Source organism: Drosophila willistoni, chromosome 3R (assembly GCF_018902025.1).
Source record: "Drosophila willistoni isolate 14030-0811.24 chromosome 3R, UCI_dwil_1.1, whole genome shotgun sequence".
Classification (NCBI taxonomy): Eukaryota; Metazoa; Arthropoda; class Insecta; order Diptera; family Drosophilidae; genus Drosophila; species Drosophila willistoni.
The window spans coordinates 32,935,687-32,958,619 of NC_061086.1; the positions used below are offsets into that span (position 1 = coordinate 32,935,687).

Consider the following 22,933-nt stretch of genomic DNA (forward strand, 5'->3'; position numbering starts at 1 on the left):
ATTTTTAAGTAATTGCAAAATGGTTTTGTGCATGTGCGAACAGATTGATGTGCTCTTGGGTCGGTCCATTGTGGTATTTATACATTTCTCTCCTAAGATCGGATCAGCATCTGAATGCTTCAGTTTCTTGACAGCCATCAGCAATCAATGTCATTCCCAGGAGTGAGGCTTTCACAGCTAAAAAACAAGATATAGAGGTAAGTAAAAAGATGGGCGTATAAAAGGGAAAGGGAATATAAAACTCGTTTTGCCTTGGCCGTCAACATGCAAATTGGATATATGTTTGGGTGTGAATACAAAACTAGAGACAATTCACGCAATACAGCAGACACACACACACACACACACACAGATATACAAATATACATATAGATGAGCACTTATTCATGCAGTTAGCAACACGCCAAACACATGACAGATACACTGACACGCACGCAACATGGCAGTAGAGAAGGGATATTATTTCTCCTTAAGCGACTTATCCTGCTCTTTAAAACACTTAACTTACTTAATCTGTCCTTTAAAACTTACAGCTGATCTGTCCACGTAAAGAAATAGTACAGTTTTTTGTTAAAAGTAGTTAAAAGAGACCTTATGGCCTACTTTAAAAATCTTAAGTTTTCGCAAGACATTTTCTTAAGGAGTTTCCCTTTATAACTGTGCCCATGCTTACTCACACACGCTTAAAAAGGTAACACAAATTTTTGGCATTCCAAGCGACTTGCACTAAGCAATTTTGACAGCTGTCATTGCGCTAGACGTCTGCGTGGCAATTCCCTTTTGGAGCATGATGTTGTTGCCCCGTCTCAAGGCACTGACAATTCATTTAAGTCCCCATGTCCGTTCATTCATCTCCCTCACTCAATGTGTCTAAGTATCTCCTCTCTCTGTGTGTGTTTGTGTATCTGTGTGTGTGCGTACTTGTGATAAGCAGAGCTGCTGACACTGTTGGAAAATTTCCGTTCCCCTAGTTATGTTTCTGGTTCTAGGGACTTAAACTTAAAGTGCTTACAAAAACGTACTTAACTATCATATATATTCATTTAAGTTTCACATTTCTAAAATATTATCCCATTTGGTACCTGCTTATCATTAGCTTAACTTAAGTGCCGCCCTGAAGCGTGCTTCAGCTTCAGCATTCTGACCATATCGTTCAACCGATTACTCTGCAATCTAGTCCGCAGGCAAATAATCTGCATAAGCTTCAGAGAGCTGCATTCCACAAGAAAAAAAAAAAACGTAATAATCAAGCCAACATCAGCAACTATCGTAATTATGATCAAAGGTAACGAAAGTGTTTGACTAAAGACCGCATAAAGTTGGCGTAGCGCAATCTCAAAGCGTAACTGAAATGCAAACTCAGTCATTGAATCAAAGTTCATTCGTCCTCCCTTGTCACTCTTCAATCCAATTCACCTGGCACGAATATTTTTCGCTGATTTTGCGCGTTTTGCACCTGGCAAAAAGTTCTGACCTCACATATACACACACACGTCAACACACAAGTGTAGAGAATCCTGGGCAAACATTTTCTCCTGGGCATAGAAAATAACCTTAACGCCATCATTATCGCCATTTCCATTTCTATTTTATTTTTTTTACCCGGTTTGCCATTCGATAAATAGTTTCCCAAGCTATTTCAAATTCACGTGAAAGCGAAAACTTTTCCGCATACTTTTCCATTTTCGTTTAGTTTGTTCTGTCGGGGTTTTTGTCTTTTGTTAAGGTGATTATTTTTCAGGTGAGCATATAAATTTTAGGAATCTCGGAAATGCAATTAGTTTTTTGGGGTTAAAAAGATTTGTGGTAGATGCCAACAGCAACAAAAAAAAAAAAAGAAGGGAGAAATGAAAAACGTTTTAAGATATAATGCTTAATTGAGTTCTTCCCGTGGAAATTGTGTGCATTTTTATTTTTTGCATTCATATAAATAAAATGGAAAACAAATTAACTGAGTAATTGCAAGAGTCAAAACGAACAAAAGGTTAAAATGAATAGGCACACAGTAAAATGGAAATTTAATTATCCAAAATATATATAGACATACATATATGTGAATATACATACATATATACTATACCCATTTTATATGGTACAAAAAAGCAATTTGCCCTAGAGCTATGGCAAAAGAGCAAAGAGAAATGCTCATTTCCAATTTTCCATCCCTGTTTTCCTTTATTTTAGTCTGCCACTTGGCATGGAAATTCCATCAACACTAAATGCAAATGATACTTAAATATTCATTAGTTGCAGCGATATATTCGAAATGCTTTCACACATAGACACACACACACACACACACACTAATACACAGTCTTACTAATACTATTATACCTTTGTCGAGTAACTTGATAACCTTGGAAAAGCCATTCAATGAAAATCCCCACTTTCACAATGCTTGCAAGCGTATGGGAAAACCAACGTCAAACTCCGAATGTGGCAAATGCAATTACAATTAGAATATAGGGCGATTGGCCCCGCCCACATCAAAGAGCGCAAGAAGTGGAGACAGGGTTAGACAGAGACAAAGAGTGGCAGATAAGAGCTTTTGTCAGTTAGCGCTAATTGCAAATTTATTGACTGCAATAAATGTCAGCAAGAGCCTCAAGTTGCCTTTCACCAGATGCAGTTTAGTTCGAGGGATTATATTCACCATGTTCGCCATGTGCCATTCATTTTCATTGCGTCTAAAATTAATCGACAACAACAAATATCAGAGAGCAATGAAAATGGAGAGGGGGCTTCTTGATGCTTGATGTGAGAGCAATTTTTGAATAAACAAATTCCCCCCAAAATTTATACCCATTGGCTATTTGCCTGGCTTAAATAGACTGAAATCAAATGGCCACATAAATTCGAGTCTAAGGGCTATTTACAAATTGAAACTGAAACCGAGCAATTAATATATTCATCAAAATCGATAAACAATCGGTAAATTGGTTTAACACAATAACATTCCAAAACAAAAGGACACAGCTTTTTGCTGAAAACAGAGATGAGACTTTAAAAATGCTAACAATGGCTAATTATCAACAAAATTAATAACATTTTGCAACTCAATAAACAATTGTTGAACTGTATCCCTACAAAGTTCGTGTTCCCCAGAGAGTTTGAGTGCGTTTTTCTTGTCATTTGTTTTTCAACTTTGGCAAATATTTACTCCCTTTTTTTGCTGCAATGACGACGAACCAATATTATTGAAAAGTTGGGGTTCAAAAAGTTAAAAAGTAAAACAAAACAACAAAAAAACAAAATGTTGAAAATAAAAACAAACTTACTCAAACATACATAAATGAAAAAGTTAATTGAGGTTCTTGATAGCGAAATGAAATGGAGGATGTATATGTATGTATTTACATTTAACCAAAGCGTATCAACTTTTTTTTTTGCGAATGTATATAAATACATAGATTTCAATTCCAGTTAAAAAAAAAAAAATGTGATGGATAATTCCATACAGTTGCCCCTGCTTCTGAGGTTTGAATTTTGTTTTACCTAATTTTAATTAAATTACGAACTGCATGCTATTCTCTATATATCCTCTATATCATAATCCCCTAATCTAAATCGTGTGACATGTGGCAGACGTTAAGCTTCTTAGGGCGAACTCTTATTGAAAGAGCCAAAAATAAAATAAAACAGACCAAAAAAAAATCCTCAACCATGCATAAATCAAGTAATGGTTATTAATATGCCCAACCAAAAGAATTTTCGTGATTTATTACCACAAAAAAAAGTGCACAAAACCCTGGGATTAGAAAAAAAAGAAAGCAGCGAAGGAAGTCAAAGTCCCTCACCTGACCAAAAGGTATTATACTAGGGATTCTTTTTTTGTTTTTTCGTTTTGGCCAACAAGTCAATTTGTTTAACACAAAACGAAAAAATCACGTGAACAAATAATTTTTGTTTCGTGCGCCCGCGCATTGAATTGAGCAGAATTTTTCGCATGAATATATAAAGTAATCCAATCGACTGACTTTAAATTAGAGGAAACGAGGAGGTAGGAGCAAATGATGGCTCGTGCAATGTTGGTATAGCCATTGGGCAACCTTTGTATTTGGTGCACAAAGGCATTGAGCAGCTGCACTAAGTTTGTTATCCTTTTTGTAAAACTAGGTCTTAAGTACCCTGTAAAAAATTGGCATGCAAATGTCCTATATTGGCATAAACTAAAGATTTGTTTATTTCAGTTTACTTCAATATAAGGCCGTTTGCCTATTCGTAATAGAGTCCACCAATACGTAAAAAGTTAAAGCTAAAAGTTGCGTATTCAAAATCTGATGATGCAAGGGTATCTAAAGTTCTAACCACTGACTTAATACAAATTTTGTTGTTGTTGTTGTTGTTGTCTAGCTGCTACTGTCGTCTGGTTTTTGGGGTTTCGTTATTACGGCTCTCAACTGGCATTTGTCGGTATCTACAGAGTCTCTGCTCTGGTTATGGCTTAGGGATTCGGTTCGTAGTCCAGTTCCTGTTCCTCTTGTGTTGGCTTGTTTATTATTGCAGGCAAGTGGTTTGGCAGCAATTATTGCAGAAACTCAAGGAGTAAGAGAGATGAAAGAATGAAAGAGAGGAATGGGTAATACCCTTGGTTTAAATGTCATTTGCTTTTGTTTACCATCCAGTTAACTGGGCATGCAGTTGAGCATGAAATATGCTTGGAAATCTGAAGCCCAAAGAACTTGAACTACAGATGTGCAGGTAAGTCCGATCCGCTTAAGACTTACGCAACACCTTTCCGAATGCTTAAACCTTGGCTGCCACTTGCTAAATTTATACCCAATATCAACTGTTTCATTTAGTTAGTCAACCACAGAGTGGTTTGGAGTGGGTGCTTTGGTGAGGGGTGGTTGGGTGGATGGCGCTAGTGTTCAACCACTGCATTGCAGCTATAAATTGTTACAAAGTTTCAGCAATTAGGTAGAAATATGTTGTACAACTTTGCCTCTGTTAAGCCGCAATGCCTGAAATAGGCAACAACGACAAGAATGTGGCCAACAAACTTGGCTAGCAGCAAAATAAATGCGCTTGCATGTTTAAGCCAAATAATAATAAAAAGAAAATGTAGTTGTAGTTGCAATACATTTCGCTTTTCTCCTTTCTCTTTCTCTCAGTTTCAGAAACAGTTTTTCCCTTAACGGAATTAGTTGGAAATTATGACAAAAAATAAAACTAAACCCACAAAAAGAAGGCAACTAAAAGGAAGTGAACATTAGCCAAAAGCAAATTGTGATAAGCTAATGATGAAATTTCAAGCGTTTAAAGTAATTTTTTTTTTTTAAATATGTTGGCTTACTGGCAATGGCAATAAATATTCTAAGCCTATAAAGCATAATTGCCATTATATGATTTATAATTGCCTTCAATTCAGCAAACAATGACATAAATTAGTAGACAATAAATAATAATAGAATATAAAAAAAAATTAATCAATTGTATATAGAATTCGAATAAATGAATTATAAGCCTTAGACCCATTGAAAGGAAAAAAACAAGCGAGTGATATTTAGAAAAACATAATTGCAACAATGGATGGAGGTAGAGAAAAAAACACAGGAAAATAATAATAAAAATTCCAGCAGCTCTGTGTGTACGAATAACAATAAATTGTCATTTTGACCACAATAAATATAAATAAAATGAAATTCAATGAAATAATACAGCTTCAGCCTTTGTTGTGGGGGTGGGGCGTGTTTTGTAGAATAACGGAAAAATAAAGCAAAAACTAAAAAGGGAAAGTCAACAATTGTCATTGTCAACCAATAAATTGCATTATTAGAGCATACTTTTCAGGGCAGGGTAAAACTATTCGCAATACAATCAACATTGTTCCCATGTGTATATGTATATGTTTGTCTGTATGAAGCAATTGTCAACATAAATAAAATAAAATTAATGGAGTTGGGAGCATAGAGCATAGAGAAGAGAGTAAGTGGTAAGAGAATGCCTGTCAGTTGGCTGTCAAAGTGACCATTTCATTTAATACAACCAACCAACTGACCGGCTGGTTGGTCTATTGCCTGGCTGGCTGGGGTTGGCCCTTTATTTGGTCTGTTTTTCTACCCTAGACAAGTGGAAATTAAACACGCACCCAAATAAGCACACGCACACATAGACAATGTCCATTTCCGCTTTGCTTGATCATTGAAATAAACACACAGATACACAAAACGGGGCAACAAGGACCTATCAACATAAGACGCCATTGCCCATATTCCCTTTTGGTTTTCTATCTCTGCCTTTTCTTTCAGTTTCTTGATTTCACATGTTGTTTGGTTTACCACTTCGACCAGTTTGTTCATTTGCGGCTTTCCCCTTTTTCTTTTTGTTCTTCTGGTTTGTTTAAGCTCTTTCATTCTTTTGTTCTAGGAACTATCAATGGTGGAGACAAAAAACTTGGTTTACACTGGTCTTAATTAAGAGGATTATATATACATATATTATATATCAACTAATTTTAATATTTCTAATATTTCATCTAGTCAAAAATCAATTTTCTATGCACGCTAAAAAAATTCAAGCTCTAAACTTTAAAATGTGGATAATTACAGGAACTTCATAGCGGTTTTTTAAAAAATATTAACAATTGATGTTGCAATGCTGTAAATAAAACAGGTGTTTACACTACTCTGGTTCAGCCTAGAAGTAGGCAATAATTTGTCGTTACCACATTTTATTCTCAGTGCACAATAGATTGCTCACAATTTTATTTGCCAGCCCTAGAGTCGCACTCATACAAGCACACTCACACCTAGATACACACAGACAGATACAGAATATACAAATGGCCTTGACATTTCTTATGCTTATCGCTGTCAGTGCAGGCGTTGAAATTGTAATTTGTGTAATCTCAGGTGGACCGGCAAACAGAGCTAAAGTCGACGACAGCAAATAAAAGAGAGAAAAGAAATGAAGGTCTACCTCTGTGTTATATAGAAATGTATGTTTGTGTGTGGTGTGTGTGTGTGTGTGCGTGTGTGTGCGTGTATTCGTGTGAATGCAAGGTTGGCATGGCTCTATTAAAGCCTGGAAAACCACTTTACTCTCTCATGGTAAGGTGCCTTTTTCTGTTGCTTCCCTAATTAACAACAAAATAATGCTAATCCAATGAGAGAAACGAGAACGCAAGCATTAGCGAAGAAAGACAACTTGACATTTATATTAAAATTAATTAATTTATTTACTTCATAATATAAGTAGATATAAATTACATGTAGAGCAAGCGATACAAATCAACAATATTTGAACTAATTAGTTTTTGGTGTTCTTTTTGTGGCATTTGGTTTAAAACTGTTGGTGTTTTTTATTTTTACATATGACGCGAGTTACCGAATCCACCATGTCCCGACTGAGAGGCACCCTTATTGAAGCCCATTTGAAGGTTCAGTTCACCCTCATGAGCACGCAATTGCTCTTCGCTAAATACACGCTCATTCTTGTCAGACATTTTGGGTCCCAAGGTGGGGCCAGTGAACTCGGGATGCTTTTGCGTCTATTAGAGAACATGGCAAAGGTCAGAAACGAGAATTATCTTCGAAAACAAACTTTATGAAAATTTTCATTCAACTTACAATGCGACCCAATGCATACAGAGACAGTGTAACTTGTGGAATATTGCGACGCTCGAAAAGATCAGCAGTTTGGAAGATTTCCTCCTCGGGGACACCGTATTTCTTAACTGCCGCCTGGAAGCGCTGAATGTTCTCCATCAACTGGAAATTGGTGCCACGCTCTTGGATCTTCTTCACCGATCCGGGAGCCAATTTGTTTGCCAATTTGCACAGCCAAATGCCGTCCTTCAGAATATCCTCATATTGTCCACTGGGCACTTTTTCGCCCAACACAGCGAAAATCCAGTTCAAGACTTCTTGTTCCTGTTCCTTGTTGCGGGGCTGTGAACGAAATGAAACGAAATTCGATATCATTTACTAAGTGCCGAGACAAATCAATTTCCAGTAATCAAAGACAAATAATCTGGCGTGGGCGATTATATATTTTTCCGGTCTAAAAATAAAGGAAAAAAGAGACAGCTAGGAAATTGTCATTCTCTTATTGAAGGCTAAAGGTCAAGTAAAATTATAGGCTTGAAATAAAAGTGAAAATACATTTCCCGTTAAATGAATTTTTGATACAAACAAAATGGCAAGGACTTTGCTTGATAATTAAAAGCACGTAAAATAGGCAATTTAATCTATTAGTGATGGAATATTCACGGTCATCAATTTGCTTTGCAGACACCAAATTTTTGCGAAATAAATACTAGTTTCAATATACACTAAAAACTTTCATTTTATCTTAGTTACAATGTCTATTAATTATCATTTTAGCAGTTGATTTTACCATTATAGTTCGTAAATATCAGCTTTGGCTTTTTTTTTTTATCAAATTTTCTCATCAGCTTTGGAATCTAATTAAAACACAATTGTTTAATCACACAATATTACGCCAATTCGATACAATAATTTCATTATGTACATATATTGCTATATAGAAATTTGCATGGCATTGTGTTCGTTTAGTATTTATTTTAACCAGAAATATTTTGCATATTTATGCTAATTTATGTTGTATTTGTTTTTTTGTTTTTCTTTTGACATTGTGGTTGCTTTTTTGGTTAGTTTATAAAAGCATATACCGAATATATAGCAATATTTTGTATAAAATATACAAATATATGTATAAATATTCGATTTCACTGTCATTTGATTTGTGGCTAGGCGTTAATAATAATACAAAATCATGCCACATTCCACACGTACTCGCAGATACAACAACAATCGCGTAACCAAACAATCCGCAAAATGTCAAATTGCATGCCAAGTGGAGTATTAACAATTATAGGATTGGCGAATAATTTAATGGCTAATATTAAACAATGTATTTATTTATTCTTTCATTTGATATTATTTATTAATTTGAACGTTTACGATCAATACTTTTTGGTATATACAAATTGAAAAAAAAGAAATATTCTTCAGATATTGTTATACATCACATATAATGGATGCATTACCAATATTTCTAATGTAAGAGTATATAATGCAACGAGAATGAAAGAAATATGTAACTGAAACCTTTAAATTGGAAAATATCTAAGATACCTGCTAATTTTTGAAAACCATAACAGAAAAGGATGGAAGATCCCTAGAGCGTCTAGAACTCGGAAAAGGAAAAAAGATCTATAGAGGAGGCTAGTCTTTTCTTAATTCCCGAAATGGATTCAATTGCATCCGCAATGATTTCTGTTGAACTAGCAATTTTAAGATATCCAGGAACGCTTTGGCTTTCCACCGAATGATCGATTTACCCTCTTAAACTAAGGACTAGAACCGCCATTAGTTCAGGGTATTTATATATCGGCAATAATGGAAATTCTTTAATTTAAAATATTTTCTGTAGTTATTTTGTGTGTGTGCGTGTTCGTGCAACAATTCAGATGGCAGCCTCAATTCGAATCGCTTTAATGGCAGCCAATGAAGCGAGGTGATTTTAATGAATTGTACGTCAATTTGCATTTCCAATGGCTTCGATAGTCAATTCGTTTTCTTTTTATTGAAATCATTATTGTCCGTGTTGTTGCTGTTGTGGTTGCTGTTAATGTTGTTGTTATTGCTGGTGTATATGTATTTGTACTTTTTTAATTGATTATCCAAATAAAAAAGCTGGCACAGTAGTTGGTGGTGCTGCTGTTGTTGTTGTTGTTGATCTGCTGATAGAAGTGAATTTAATTTCTGATATTCTGTCTGTTGGTATTTTTCTCATTATTAATCGGTTTATCTGGTTGACCGCTTGACAGTTTCAGTACCAGTTTCAATTCCACCTCCAATTGTAGATTCACTTTATATGTCTCTTTTGCTATATGATCATTTGCATCAAAGGATAATAATTTGCCAACACATTTTTGTAATCGATAAGCATATACATAGATATTAAATGATATCTTATGAGTTGCTGTTGAAAATGTAAAATTTTGTTAAAGCAATTTTCATATTTTTCTGTCATTATTTTGCATTGTTGAAGCGTTTGTTTGCCTTTACCCTGACCTTCAGATAACCCCCAATTTTCTTTCGTTTTTTGAGTGGCGCCCTGGTTTTTCAGTTTATTCTTTTTTTGTGCTTGCTTTTTTGCTCGCATAAATAAAAATTTTCATTTGAACATAAAGATAAACGCTGCTTTTTTTTTTTTGTTATTTCAATTTGTCATTTGGCTGTTGGCCAACATTAACCAACAGCAACTGAAATGTATGATGGAATGGAGGGGTGTCAGGAAGGGGAAAAGATGTGGCGAGGCAAACAATAAGTTTTGCATTTTTATATCATTCATTTCATATCTAAAGTTTTTACAGTTTTCCTTTCCTTTCGCTCCTTCGCTCTCTCTTTATCTCTTTTCCTCTGTACACACAAATGCCAAGTCAGACATGGCCAAGGCAGACTTGGCCTTCAGTCTGCAAAATTGCATTAAATTAAACAAGCATACATATATATGTACATATATAAATATTTTTAATACGTTTTTTTTATGTATTTTATGTTTGCCAAGTGTATGACAGACGCTCGTCAACAATTCGTTTGTGTTTGGGTTCATCCTTTTTGTTGTTAAATTCAACAGTTTATAAACAAAAATGGTTGCAAAAACAAAAAACATTTATGAAGTCATTTCAATTAAAAATACAAAACTGCATCAGAGTAAAAAATAGTTTAATTAAAATGTGTCAATGTCAAAGAAAATGGCTTTCAAATATGTATACAAGATATTCATAAAAATGCATATTGCATTCATTTAAAATTCATTCGACCATTATAGTAATTTATTACTTATTAAAGTCCTTTTTTATGTTTGTTAATTGAAATTGTGGCACATGTAAAAGTTTTGGTTGTTAGAATATAAAAACTATCGATTTGTTTTTTGTTTTTCTCATTATAATAACAATTTATGGTATATTAAAGTGAAGTGCGGTTCGAGGGCTCCAAAGAAACCAGTTTCCCATTAAGGCAATTTTTATTGAAATTATACTGAAAAGCGAAAATCTAAAAGTGAAAATAATTTATGACCAGCCAGCTGCGCAAAAGTTAAGTGTGGGCGTGACAGGAGGTGTCGATTGGCTATACTAATTATTATCTCTTATTGTCAAAGGTCTCTTCAATGTATATGTACATAAATCTTAATTTTTGCTTACTTATTATATATAATAATATATATTTTTTGGCACAATTGTTAATTGATAATAAAATATTGAAGCCATGAAAGTGGTTTCCGTATTGTTACTATTTTTGTTAATTATATATCCAAACATTAATAAAACGTGATATTCTCATGATAAATTCTATTTGATTAAATAAAATGTACACATATCCCTTATTGATTGCAGCATTTAAATTAAAAGTGCTCCAATTTTTGATATACGATTTTTATTTACTGCTCAATTTCCAATAATTTTTAATTTCATTTAATTGAGACGGGTGAGACAAAAAAGGAGAGAGGGGAGTGTTCACTCTCTCATTGTTTAAAATAATTGATTGAGTATTTATCATCAATACGTGACTTTGATCAATTGAATTTTTAAACAATATATTCTTATTATTTCGGAAAACAAAAATATTAATGTAAAAAAATTAATCCGTAAATGTAATTGGATAATTAGAGAAATCAAAATATTGTATAAAAACTATTTTTCACGATATTCGGTCTTTGTTACTTCAATATCTATCAATAGAATCTATGACTAGTTTCTTCTTTGTGTTAAAAAAAAGAAAAATAATAAAAATTTAATGTTAGACAAGTCCTTTTTTCTTCTTGCACCGGACTCGCCCAACAAATATACAGGTTTCCTAAAGATTTAGGAACGTTTTTAGAGGATTCATCTTTAAAGATTGGTATTTCCCGTTAACATGCCATTTTTATTGTAATAAGAGTAAAGTGTTAGTGATAGTCAAATACATGTTTATACTCTTTAAATGTTTTAAAATTAAGTAAAACCGACTAAAGTTCCCTTTTTATTCTCAATATATCTCCATTTGGATCCTTTTCCATTTACCAACTTTGTTTAAACATTAACCAAGAAACTATTTAATTACGATTCCCGAAAACTATATCGCTTTTGCCTGATCCCATTGCTTTTATTTCATTGTTGTCACTTATTATTTAGAATTTGAAATGTTCCTTTAATTATGTTCATCGCACTCCAACACTTACAGCCATATTTTATTTGTTTAATATGAAATCAAAGTTTTCGAATGTTAAATCTACGCGTCTTTGACGATCGGAATACAATTTTCAACTGACGCAAGTTTGTTGAAACAGTTTTCCATTTAGCCTAAGCCAAACACAACAACACACAAAAAAAAAGAAGGAAAGAAAAAAAAACCGAAAATATATATAATTTACGAAAATGCTGAAAATGTTTTTAGGTTAAACTAATGCCACCGTCGCGGTCGACGTCAGCAGCAACGACTGATGCCAGAATCGCCAAAAATAAAAGCAATGTGGGAGCAATACAGCGGAAACTCTTCTCGATGACGTCATAAGAGCACTTGCATTGAAAACCAGACAGAAGTGTGCCTAGTGACTGATGCCAAATACCAATGTATCCTTTCCATTTTCATTTCGTTTAAACTAATTTCAAGCAATTTGCCAGCAACAATGCCAAGCAAGAGTATTTTCATATATATTTTTTTATCTTGTAGATATAAATTTTTAATATATCTATACTATATATGAATATAGCCTTGGCTAATAACAATTTCGCTTTGCCATTGATGCCAATTTTTGGGTAAATCATTTTATTAATGCCTCATTTAAACAAAATTACCAAACTGAAGGCTAGTCGAATACTATAAATTTCAATTAAAAAACAAAATAAAGTTCAATTTAGTCCATTGGTGACGCCAAGTTCAAGTTTAAGTGCTCTGGCATTGAATTTATACAACAATTTCAACTTAGACATAAATAAATATAAACAAAACTACCTAATGTTTCTTTTCACACCTGAAGTCCATAAATTTAGCAACAAAATCATATGTTTTTCTTTTTTTTATCTGTGTGTGTGTGTTTTTCTCACACAATTTTTCTCGGACTGTGGTGTGTGTTTGCTTTGGCATTGACGAGCAATTGATAAAGTCAAGGCAAGGAGATTTCTATTAAGAAACTGCATAGTTGATGGCAAAAGTCTTATGGCCAAGAGGAATATTAAATATTCATGCTTCAATGAAAAACATGTTTGATTTCTTTCATTTGAATTTTGAATGATGTATGAAAAAAGACTTACCATGAACTAGAATACAACATTTTGCCAAATGTGTGCGGCTGTATGACCATTTGTGTGTGTGGAAAGCAGCAACAAATAGTCGAATTATCTATGGAGCATTTACCCACATGCTTAGCCCACTTTCATATGTGAAAAAAGCAGCTGCCAAGGCTGCAATCAAAATTAATTGAGCGACTCAGAGATTCATGTGAATTTTCTTTTCATAAGTATATATGTACATACGTAAGAATGTTTCTGTGTGCTAGTGTATTTATGTGTATATGTCAACGTGAAGGCATTGGCGTGGGTGTTCCACCATACAACAACGACCTACAAAGATGAAAACAAAAAAGATGAAAATTTGGAAAATGAAAATAGAAAATAAATATGTATGAGACCGCCTCCTCCCCATTTACTGGGCATCTTTCTTGGCAATCGAAATCATTTGTGTAAAAAAGCAACAGATTAATGTGTACAAAATGTCGCAGACTAGAAAATTGAGTGGCAAATTAAAACAAACATCCAATACTCTTTATCGAAAACCGTTCTCGAAACAACAATATTTTCAAATGAACTTCTGTGAAGTGCTTTTAATTAATTCCAAATAAATACTAGATGTTAAAAATTTTCATTTGGTATAAATCAAAACGTTCGCTTTGAATAATATTTTCAATAATCGGGATTTATTTATTTTTTTAAAAAATAGAGCATTTATGTCTATTGAAATGCCTATTCTTTTTTTAGATCAGGCAAACAACTGTTGCTCATAAATATGGCCAAATGGGCTTTAAAGCAAAACAACAAACGGAAATGAGAAATAAGCACCCACAATCTCATTGCCTCCTGTTACTGTTGCTCCACCTCCTTCTCTATCTTGTTCTCTTTTTCTTCTCTTCTGCCTACCAAGTAATCCCCTTATCTCCCATTCCGAACTCACAGCAAAAACACTTGTCAATAATTTTGTTTCAAGGCAAAGACCGCACACAAATCGAGGTCAATTATCTATAAGATACAATTTGTATCTCCCCTAATGCCTGCTTCCGTTTTCAGCATTGGTCCGCAAACGAAGCAAATTTCATTTCATTTTCTCTGTTTTGTTTGGTCAGCCAGCCAGCCATCCAGCCAGCCACTTGAGTAGGCTAATTAATTCTTTGTTTCGTATTTCCCAGAAATAAGTTTGGGTTACCAGCATTTCTCTGTTCAATTTTCTTAAAGCAGAGATTTGTATTCCCATTTGGGAGGATGTGATTGTGTTTGTGAGTCATACTTAAATTTCCCCTTAGTTTTATCTTTGAATTTCTAAATGTAAACTAAATGAAAAGTACTTTTGGGTCAGCAATTTTGCCCTTTTATTCTGGCCACGATATGCATATAAAACATAAACATTAAATATTAAACAAATATTCTTTCTTTTCACCCTTCCAACAATTTGCAGTAGATAAAAATATATATATGTATATTCAAATGGAATAGTAAGCTATATTTCTTCTCTCTGCACTATCTTGCTGACTTATGCAGTGTGTTGGTTGTTGCTAGTTGGTCTCCTAAGTTTTATGCTCTTTCAGTTCTTTGGCTTTCTATTTTTTTGTGTTTTTTGTATTTGTTGATATCTTGGCTCTGGCGCCCCAGCAAAAAAAAACAATTTGCCAGCAACTGCTAAACAAACAATTTTCAATTTAAATAATTTCTCATGGCATATCTCTGGAAAAGCGTGTTTCTCGTTTCGTTTTCTTGAATAGATATTACCCCAAAAGCTCAAAAAAAAAAAAAAATAAATAAAAGGGAAACATGGAAAACCGAAACGCTAAAGAAAACGGAAAAATATTCAAGCTGGGGGCATAAAAAGGCAACACGCAAACAATTTGCGATATAAACTCATAAAAATGCACAAATATATACATACATCTAGTACATAGACAAAATTTATATTGGTATATATACATATTTTGAGTCTATTTAGCTTTAGTCATATTTTTAGTTGAAGTATAGTTCGAAGCAAGTTTCTTTCACACGGACTAACACCGATCCAAAGACTCATTTGCATTGTAGATTCTGCTCACACTTCTTTAATCTCCGTGTGTGTGACTGTGTGTGTGTGTGCAACGTGTGCAGCATATAAACATTTTTTTCAGTTTATATTTTTTTATACATTATTAGTAAACATTTTGTACATTTCTATTTTCAACAAAATTTGCCACTCATTTCCGTTAGATATACCAAATGAAAAAAAAACCAACAACAGAAACACAACGAAAAAAAATCTCAAATTTTCATGTTTTCCCTGGCTGTGGCACATATTTAATGACAGCTCGCATCTGTTCCACATCGGCTTCAAGTTCAATAAATGCCAGATATTCTCCCATCCTCACACACACACACACAGACACACACCCACCCGTATATGGCCGTATATATTGGTATATATTTAATGCCCTGGCTAGGCTTCTATTTGACTTTTTCTTTTGTCATGTGCATATTTTATTTGTAGCTAATTTTTGCACAGCATGTGGGCATGGTGCTGCTTGCTTTTCTGGTTAGATTTCTTGAATTTGCAGGCATTTATGGTTCGTTTTTGTAGGTTTGCCGTAATAAAATATATGCGAAACCGTTTATAGGCTCTAGTCGTAAAACAAAGAAATTGTAGTTTACTTTTTGGTTATTGTGAGAAAAATTCTGAAATTGTTTATAAACTTTTGAGGGAACTTTTGAAATGGCGTCGTTGTTTTCAACCATTTTTCTGATTAAATTTTCTTCAATTTTTATTTTTAATTGCTATGCTGCTTAAAATAGTCACTCAATTGATTTGTCAAGATTTTATTACGATAAATATTGTATTTAATTATTAAATTTTGCCATAATTGAATACATCGTAGACTAAACGTAAATGTATCTATTTATTTATATTTATTTAACAAACATCTTACCTAAAATCTTTTCACCAATGTTTTTGCTAAACTGAAAACAATAAATCATGTCAGATATTTATTAAAATAATATAAATGTCCCTATATATATATATTGTGCTTATGTTTTTATATTTTTCCTTCAGTTTATTTCAACGCAAAATGTTTCATTATGCCAAGGCTTATAAACTCATATGTTTTTGTCACATTTAAGAATCATTTAATTTTACATAAAATTTAACAATCTGTATGTAGGTGCAAATATTTGGCTAGCAAAATTTACTGACACGTAAGTATGTGTATACAAACAATTGGAAAAATGCTATACATACAGAGCTTGTTTGCTTGTTTGTTTGTATGTAAATGCAAATGAAATTTTCTTGTCTCCATGGCAGGGCAAGTGCATTAAAACATGCATGAGCTTGGTTCCATCTTGGCCTGGGCCAATGTCTCTTTTCTTACCCTTAGTCAGTCAGTTACCCCCTTAAAACCTCACACCAGCCAAACTGTAATCACTTTATTTTGCATATGTGAACACAGTTAAGTGAGATTGTATGTATCTGCTTTCGTGTATAGGTATAACTCTGTGTCTTTGTGAGTGTGTGTGTGTGTGTGTGTGTGTGTGTGTGCATAAATAAATTGCAAAAATATTTTAAAGGTTGTCAGAGCCACGTCGCTTCTGGCTACCTAGCCAGAGCTAGAGAGGCAACTACAACAAGTAAATGAAATAAAACTAAAGGCAAAATCTCCAAGACAAAAACGAACAGCATAAACTTGCTGAAGGATTTGTAAAATTTATCGTAGACATCATTATGCGACAATTTCTCTCTAGACAACAGCAGCAGCTAAGGCATCAGCAGCAGCAGCAGCAGCTGCTACATGCAACAAGAATCTCATGTGTGCGCAGTGTTGGCATTTTTGCATTTCACGTTCAACATTGGCAAAATCGTTTCTTACAAAATGCAAAAATGTCAAAAACTGAAAAAAAAGAAGAAAAAATATGAAATGAAAAATCCAACTAAATTATTCAAAACATAAGCGAGACATGTGATGTATGTAGAAAGTATGATAAGAAAACCTTACGAAAAATTCAGGAAGGAAACTGCAAAGTTGTTAAAGTTGAGAGCAAAGAAAGAAGAAGGAAAAGACGAAGAAGATTTCAGCGAAGCATGGAACCATATAGGTGATGGAGTGTCTCTGACAGATTGAATTTTGTATTATTAATTGATTATGCTGGCATGATAAAGTTTTAAACTGCTTGCACAACAATGTGGATGATAAAATGAAAAAGCTTTCGAGGCTAAGCTAAAATCACTTCAGATAACAATTTGTTGCATACTTATTGGCATGCATTTTAATCAAACAAGGTGGCCCTTAATGCTTTAAAGACAAACTAGTTTTGATTTTAGAGATTCCTGAGCATTATACTATGTTTTAACCTATCTCTTTTTTTATAAGCGGAATCTTTTGACACAATTCTAGGGTAAGCATAAAACAACCATGTTTAGTTAGATAACAGCTTTCAACATAATTTGTAGAATTTTTTTTTGAACATTTATTTTTTTTAGGTAAAACCCATTAAACCATGCAGCATCCTTAACCTTAACCGGGCCAACATTATTATCCTGCCAATGAGCCTACTGAGTCTTGGGTCCCTACTCAGAAGCAACCATAAAAACGTGCAAAATGAATCATTATAAATAACAATAAACGAGACGTAAGCCATATTTTAGGCATAATAGCTAATAAAACACACACCAAAGTGGCCAAAGAACCGCACCGAAAGCATAACCGTAGTGAAATGGAAGAAGAGTCAAAGAGAGCATAACAAGGCATGCCAGGAAATCATGCAAGCCTAACAGAGCCAACGTGTCCATGGCTTGGACTACATTTAAAGTGATAAAGGAAAAAGAAGCTTCAACAATGTCCAAATGGAGAAACAAAAAACAAACACTAGCCATGCCACCACGGTAAAAACGGTACACGGAGATGGCGGCGGATGAAGCGACCAGCTTTTTATCATGCTCATTGGGGCGACGAGTGGGGGTTTCTTTTACCTTCTTTTCTTTTTTGTTTTTGTTTTTCTTGTTTGGTCTGGTCAGCGGTCTGTTGCTCGTATATTTCACGCTTGAACGTCTTTGGGGTCACACAAATCCGATTTACATGCAAATAAATAAAATTCATGTCGAACTTCGAGTTGCAGACAATAAATTTTTGAGTGCGCTTCAGCAAACGCGCCAAAACGGGAGATGTGTAATCGGGGCGAGGGGAATTGTACAAGAAACCGAAACTGAAACCGAAACAAAAACAGAATTGAATGCAGACCACTTGAGAATCGCCTTTTAGTATCCATCTTCCCCTCAAGCTTTAAGCTCTTTGTTTCGTTTCACTTGCTTACTTACTTGGCTTCTTTCTCTTTCTATCTTCCGTCCTTCAGCCATTTTGTGCTTGTATTCACAAAGACTATGCTCTGTGAAATTGTATTTATAATGAATCAGATGTGATATTCCGATTTTCCACTCCTCTGAATGCTCTGAATAAGACTTCACGTTTTTTTTCGTATTTTTTCTAAAGTTCATGTACTTATGTATACTTCTTTTTAGATTTAACTATAAGTTTAATTTTAAGTTGGCTCAGTATAATATTATGATACTCAGAAAAGTGCAATTTATGCAAAACAATTTCAATAAACTCATCAAATTCCTTGGCTACAAAATTTATGCGCTTAATTTTATGATGAAGCGACAACGGAGGGAAAGCGGCCAAGAGAAAGGCAAGGCCAAAGGCAACAGCAAATAATAAAATAATAAAAATGTCAAAATGGGTAGCCACCAAGCCAACTGAGAAGCAAGACCAGATATATGTAGAAGCTATAGTACAAGCAACGATTACTTTTCCGCCTTATGATACCCTACACGAATTGAAATGTAAGGTATATTAGGTTGGATGTACATATAATGAGTTTCAGGTCTTACGATTAACGTCAATCAATATTTTCCTGCATTAGGGCTTGACAAACTTTTTGATTTGTAACATTACAGATCAATCCCTATTCGTTCAGTTAGAATGTGCAGAATAGTTCATATTTGTTTTATTATTTTTGAGTAAAGAAGGCAACGTAGAAGGAATATTTCAACTGTCATTGTGTTTTCGTATAGGTAAAAGTGTGTGTCTTTAGTCCCCCTTTCACTCTGCCTTTGACTCTCGTTCTCTCGTTCACTTGCCCTTGTTGTGATGAGAATGTAAATTACCCGGAAAATGCGACATATATACCATAAGGATGCTGCACAAGGACTAAAGTACAACTAAAGGGGCGTGGCCACAAATGGCTGCCGCTGTCAACTAAAGTGTAAAAAAATGGCAAGTTGAGCGTTGAAAGCAATGGAACGGATGGCAGCGGAGGAAGAAGAGCGTACGAGAATGAGAGAGAGAGAGAAAGAAGGCAACGCAAAGGAAGTGAAGCTGAGGTCGAGGTCTTGCTCCTGACAGGAGACAACAATGTAACATAATGGCGGTAACATTGAGTGCCTACATAAGTCCTTTTAATTTGAATATTTTACGGTAGCAACTTAGGCATCCTCCTTTCCACCGACCTCTAGTGTGTGTGTGTGTGTGATTTAAGATGCCATTGAAGAAAAAGTGTCGTTTGAATTGTTCCCAAAAAAAAAGTAACAACAACAATAGCAAGACAGCAAACGAAAAAAAAAAACGACATAACGAAGAGATATTCAGCCTGAGCACGTGTTGTAATTGCCGAGTGCAGAGCAACCCGGAAACGGAAATGGCAACCATGTACGCAGCGGCTGACAAAATGAAAAATTAAAGTTATCGCCGTGCCATTAATGGCAATGTCAAGCCTGGATTTCTGTAGTACATCTACCTACCACCTACATACCTACCATACATTCATAGATTTATCTATGACTTTGGGTTTATCGCGGCATCTTTGAGGATACAAACCCATACACACATCGTTAAGCTTCCTTCGTGTTGTCTGTGCCATTAATGTGATAGGCGGTCCATAAGGACTCGGATGTTGAATTGCTGCGGTGGCATGAAAATCCAAAGTGAGATGGAGGCTTTGGGTTATCGCAAGAGGAGGGCGTAAACTTTTGGCAATGTGACACAAATGAATTGCCCTTCAAATCTAAATCTTTCATCGAGAAAAAGCATTCTTTTCAAAAAGGAAACAAAAATATTTCAATCTCAAATTCTTTCTGAGCAGCAACTTCGAGATCGGCTTTCGATTTCAAGTTTCGAATATAATTTTTAAGCCATTGGCTTGAAAACTAAACTGAAAATCTTAAAGTCGCAAACCCGATCTTTTTTTTATTTTTTGTGTAATTTGTCCAATAAATTGTTATGATTTCTTGTTTTCACGATTTTTAACATAATTTTCTGTGGGCAGAAGATAGATCATTAGAGCAGCAACTGTAAGAAAAAGTAAAATCAAAACTGTAATGAAAAGAAAAACTATTTGTAATTTGATTCAACGCACTTAACAGGGCCAAAACGAAGGTATTGAAGGTACTCATACAACAGACTTTTAAGGTATAGCCCACAAATAAACTAGATGACATGACTCCAATACGACCAACCATAAAAATTACAGCAACGCCTTTAGCTCTAAGAAAATGAAGGTTAATCAGAGCATTGATTCGACAATTGCAATACTTACCTTAAATGTGTTGGTATAAGATCAATAAGAATTGATATAACCAACCTTAAGCAACACAGGGGTAGCACAACGAACATTATAAAAACGGCAATGATTACGGCATCCAACTCAACGACATTCAATAAACAACCGACAAAGGCTCCCAGAAGCGTAAAGATCAGCAATATGGTTCGTCGTTTTAAAAACAGGAATAAAACGGTTATTATAATGAGCACCGTCAAAGTTGTACAACCATGCAATATGGAGACTATCATACTATCAAGGTTTATGTTACACTAAAAATAAAAAGTCTTGTATATAAAACTCAATGAATAGCGAAGTTATTTTTTGGTTTTTTGTTTTCAATTTTACACCTACTTCACTCAATGTTATGTTGGAGTTTTGGGCATGGTCCAGAAGATCGCATAATATCATATTACCAACAATTTGCTGCGATATAAAACGTATGCGTAATATCCATATAGTCAAACCGAAACCTCTACAAAATATAAAAGAATTAAATTTTCACTTTTCGCTAAAACTAAAAGAAAATAAAAAGAAACTTACGCTCCAAACAAAATATAAGTGGTAATCGATGTTAGGATCATATAACGTAGATATTCCCCTTTAAATAGAGGCACAGTATCATACCAAAGACTCGTAAACGCACTAGAACAAGAAATATTAACTACCAATTTATATGGCAAACGACTAAAACTAATGTTGAGTCTAACCTTACTTGTGCTCTATTTGAGAATCCCGTAAACGCGACTGTGTGACCTTATCCACTCCCAGGCTGGCCAAAGTTACGTTTTTGCCCTTATTGACGCTACAACATTTTTCCAAGACTACCATGGCCTCTTCATGCTTGTTGATTGATAAATAAAACTTAGGACTTTCAGGCAGTCGATAAAGTAGGCAGACTCCAAGGATGCCAGGTAAAAGATTGATCAAGATCAGTACACGCCAATTTGTTATTTCATAATTCTCCCATACATGTACATGTACATTTAAGTACATCAAACTTAATGCGGCAACTAAACAAAATTAAATGAAAACTATGTATCTATCGAGTGAATGAAATAGGTAGGTAGAACTTACGTGGCACATAGATCATGCTCACTCCTATTGAATAGCTGACGAAATTATGCACTTTTGGACGCAACGCAAGACTACAGAACTCACTTAAATAGGTCAGCAAGGTTACTGCAAGACCAGTTATGCTAATGGAACGTAAGTGGCAGTTAAAATAATTAACTTTAGAATCATACTTACAAAACTCCCACTATGAATCGGAGTACTAAAAATGACCAATACTCTGGCATAAAAGCCGATAAAAATGAGCTCAATATAGTCATTATCAATGTTCTGAACAGAACTTTGAGTCTGCCAATTTTATCTGTCATATAACCGAAATAATGACCAAATATAACCTGGGCAAAGAATACACATGCTATCAGCCAACCCATCCGTTCATTATCTATCTTTAGTTCACCGGCACCTGCCACCAGGATAACGGACAAGCCAAGTTGCTCGTTGCTAACATACATTTGCAGTACGCAGCAGGTAAAGAAGATGGCCAGCTGCATGCGACCAAAACCTAAACGATTGAATCATGTATGGAATGAGTTTGGTGGAAATGGAAATTCTGTTTGCTCATTACTCACCCAGCATATCCCAAACATCTTCTATGTCGACGGGCGCCATGGCAATAATTTTTATTTTATTTTGTTGTAGTATGGAAATGTCAAAGCACTAACCATAGAACACATAGATAGGACAAACTCATGATTTTTTGATTGCAAACGCTAGCCTAGTCATGGAACCCCAGAGAACTTCGGGAAAACCCGAACGCTCTCACTCTCAATGAGAGCGTAAAATGGGGAGAGGGCAAAGCAGCTACGAAAAAATTTCAGTCTAGCACAGACTACAGAACGACGAAGGCAGGCCTACGTCGCTTGTGATTTCGTTCTGTCTATGTATGTGTACACTCGTCGGTACATGCTCAGGCTTCGTAGTGTGTGTGTGACGTGAAGTTGTACAACATCGCATTTCAATAGCTCGCTCGACCAAAATTTTTAATTTTCGACAAAACAGCGACAATGCGAATAAGAAATGCCCCTGTGGAAA

General features: G+C 34.6%; 2 protein-coding genes across 4 annotated transcripts; both read right to left on the reverse strand.

Moving 5' to 3' along the window:
• Positions 1–7,155: 7,155 nt before the first annotated feature.
• Positions 7,156–12,262, reverse strand: LOC6649670 (myophilin). The gene is made up of 3 exons (XM_002072305.4): positions 12,193–12,262; positions 7,572–7,892; positions 7,156–7,492 (listed from the first exon to the last, which is right to left on the reverse strand). Exons 1-3 carry the CDS (start codon positions 12,196–12,198, stop codon positions 7,310–7,312), a joined length of 510 nt encoding a protein of 169 aa, XP_002072341.1. The 5' UTR covers positions 12,199–12,262; the 3' UTR covers positions 7,156–7,309.
• Positions 12,263–20,360: 8,098 nt separating this feature from the next.
• LOC111519362 (synaptic vesicle glycoprotein 2C-like) lies at positions 20,361–22,537 on the reverse strand. 3 transcript variants are annotated; one of them, XM_047009432.1, is made up of 9 exons: positions 22,471–22,537; positions 22,079–22,403; positions 21,905–22,026; positions 21,543–21,840; positions 21,371–21,472; positions 21,182–21,302; positions 20,825–21,099; positions 20,645–20,772; positions 20,361–20,577 (listed from the first exon to the last, which is right to left on the reverse strand). In XM_047009432.1, exons 1-9 carry the CDS (start codon positions 22,508–22,510, stop codon positions 20,507–20,509), a joined length of 1,482 nt encoding a protein of 493 aa, XP_046865388.1. In that variant the 5' UTR covers positions 22,511–22,537; the 3' UTR covers positions 20,361–20,506. The 3 variants fall into 3 exon arrangements, with proteins under 3 accessions (XP_046865388.1, XP_046865389.1, XP_046865390.1); XM_047009433.1 differs by lacking the exons at positions 20,361–20,577; positions 20,645–20,772; positions 20,825–21,099; positions 21,182–21,302 and having other exon boundaries at positions 21,405–21,472; positions 21,538–21,840; XM_047009434.1 differs by lacking the exons at positions 20,361–20,577; positions 20,645–20,772; positions 20,825–21,099; positions 21,182–21,302 and having other exon boundaries at positions 21,436–21,491.
• Positions 22,538–22,933: the final 396 nt, after the last annotated feature.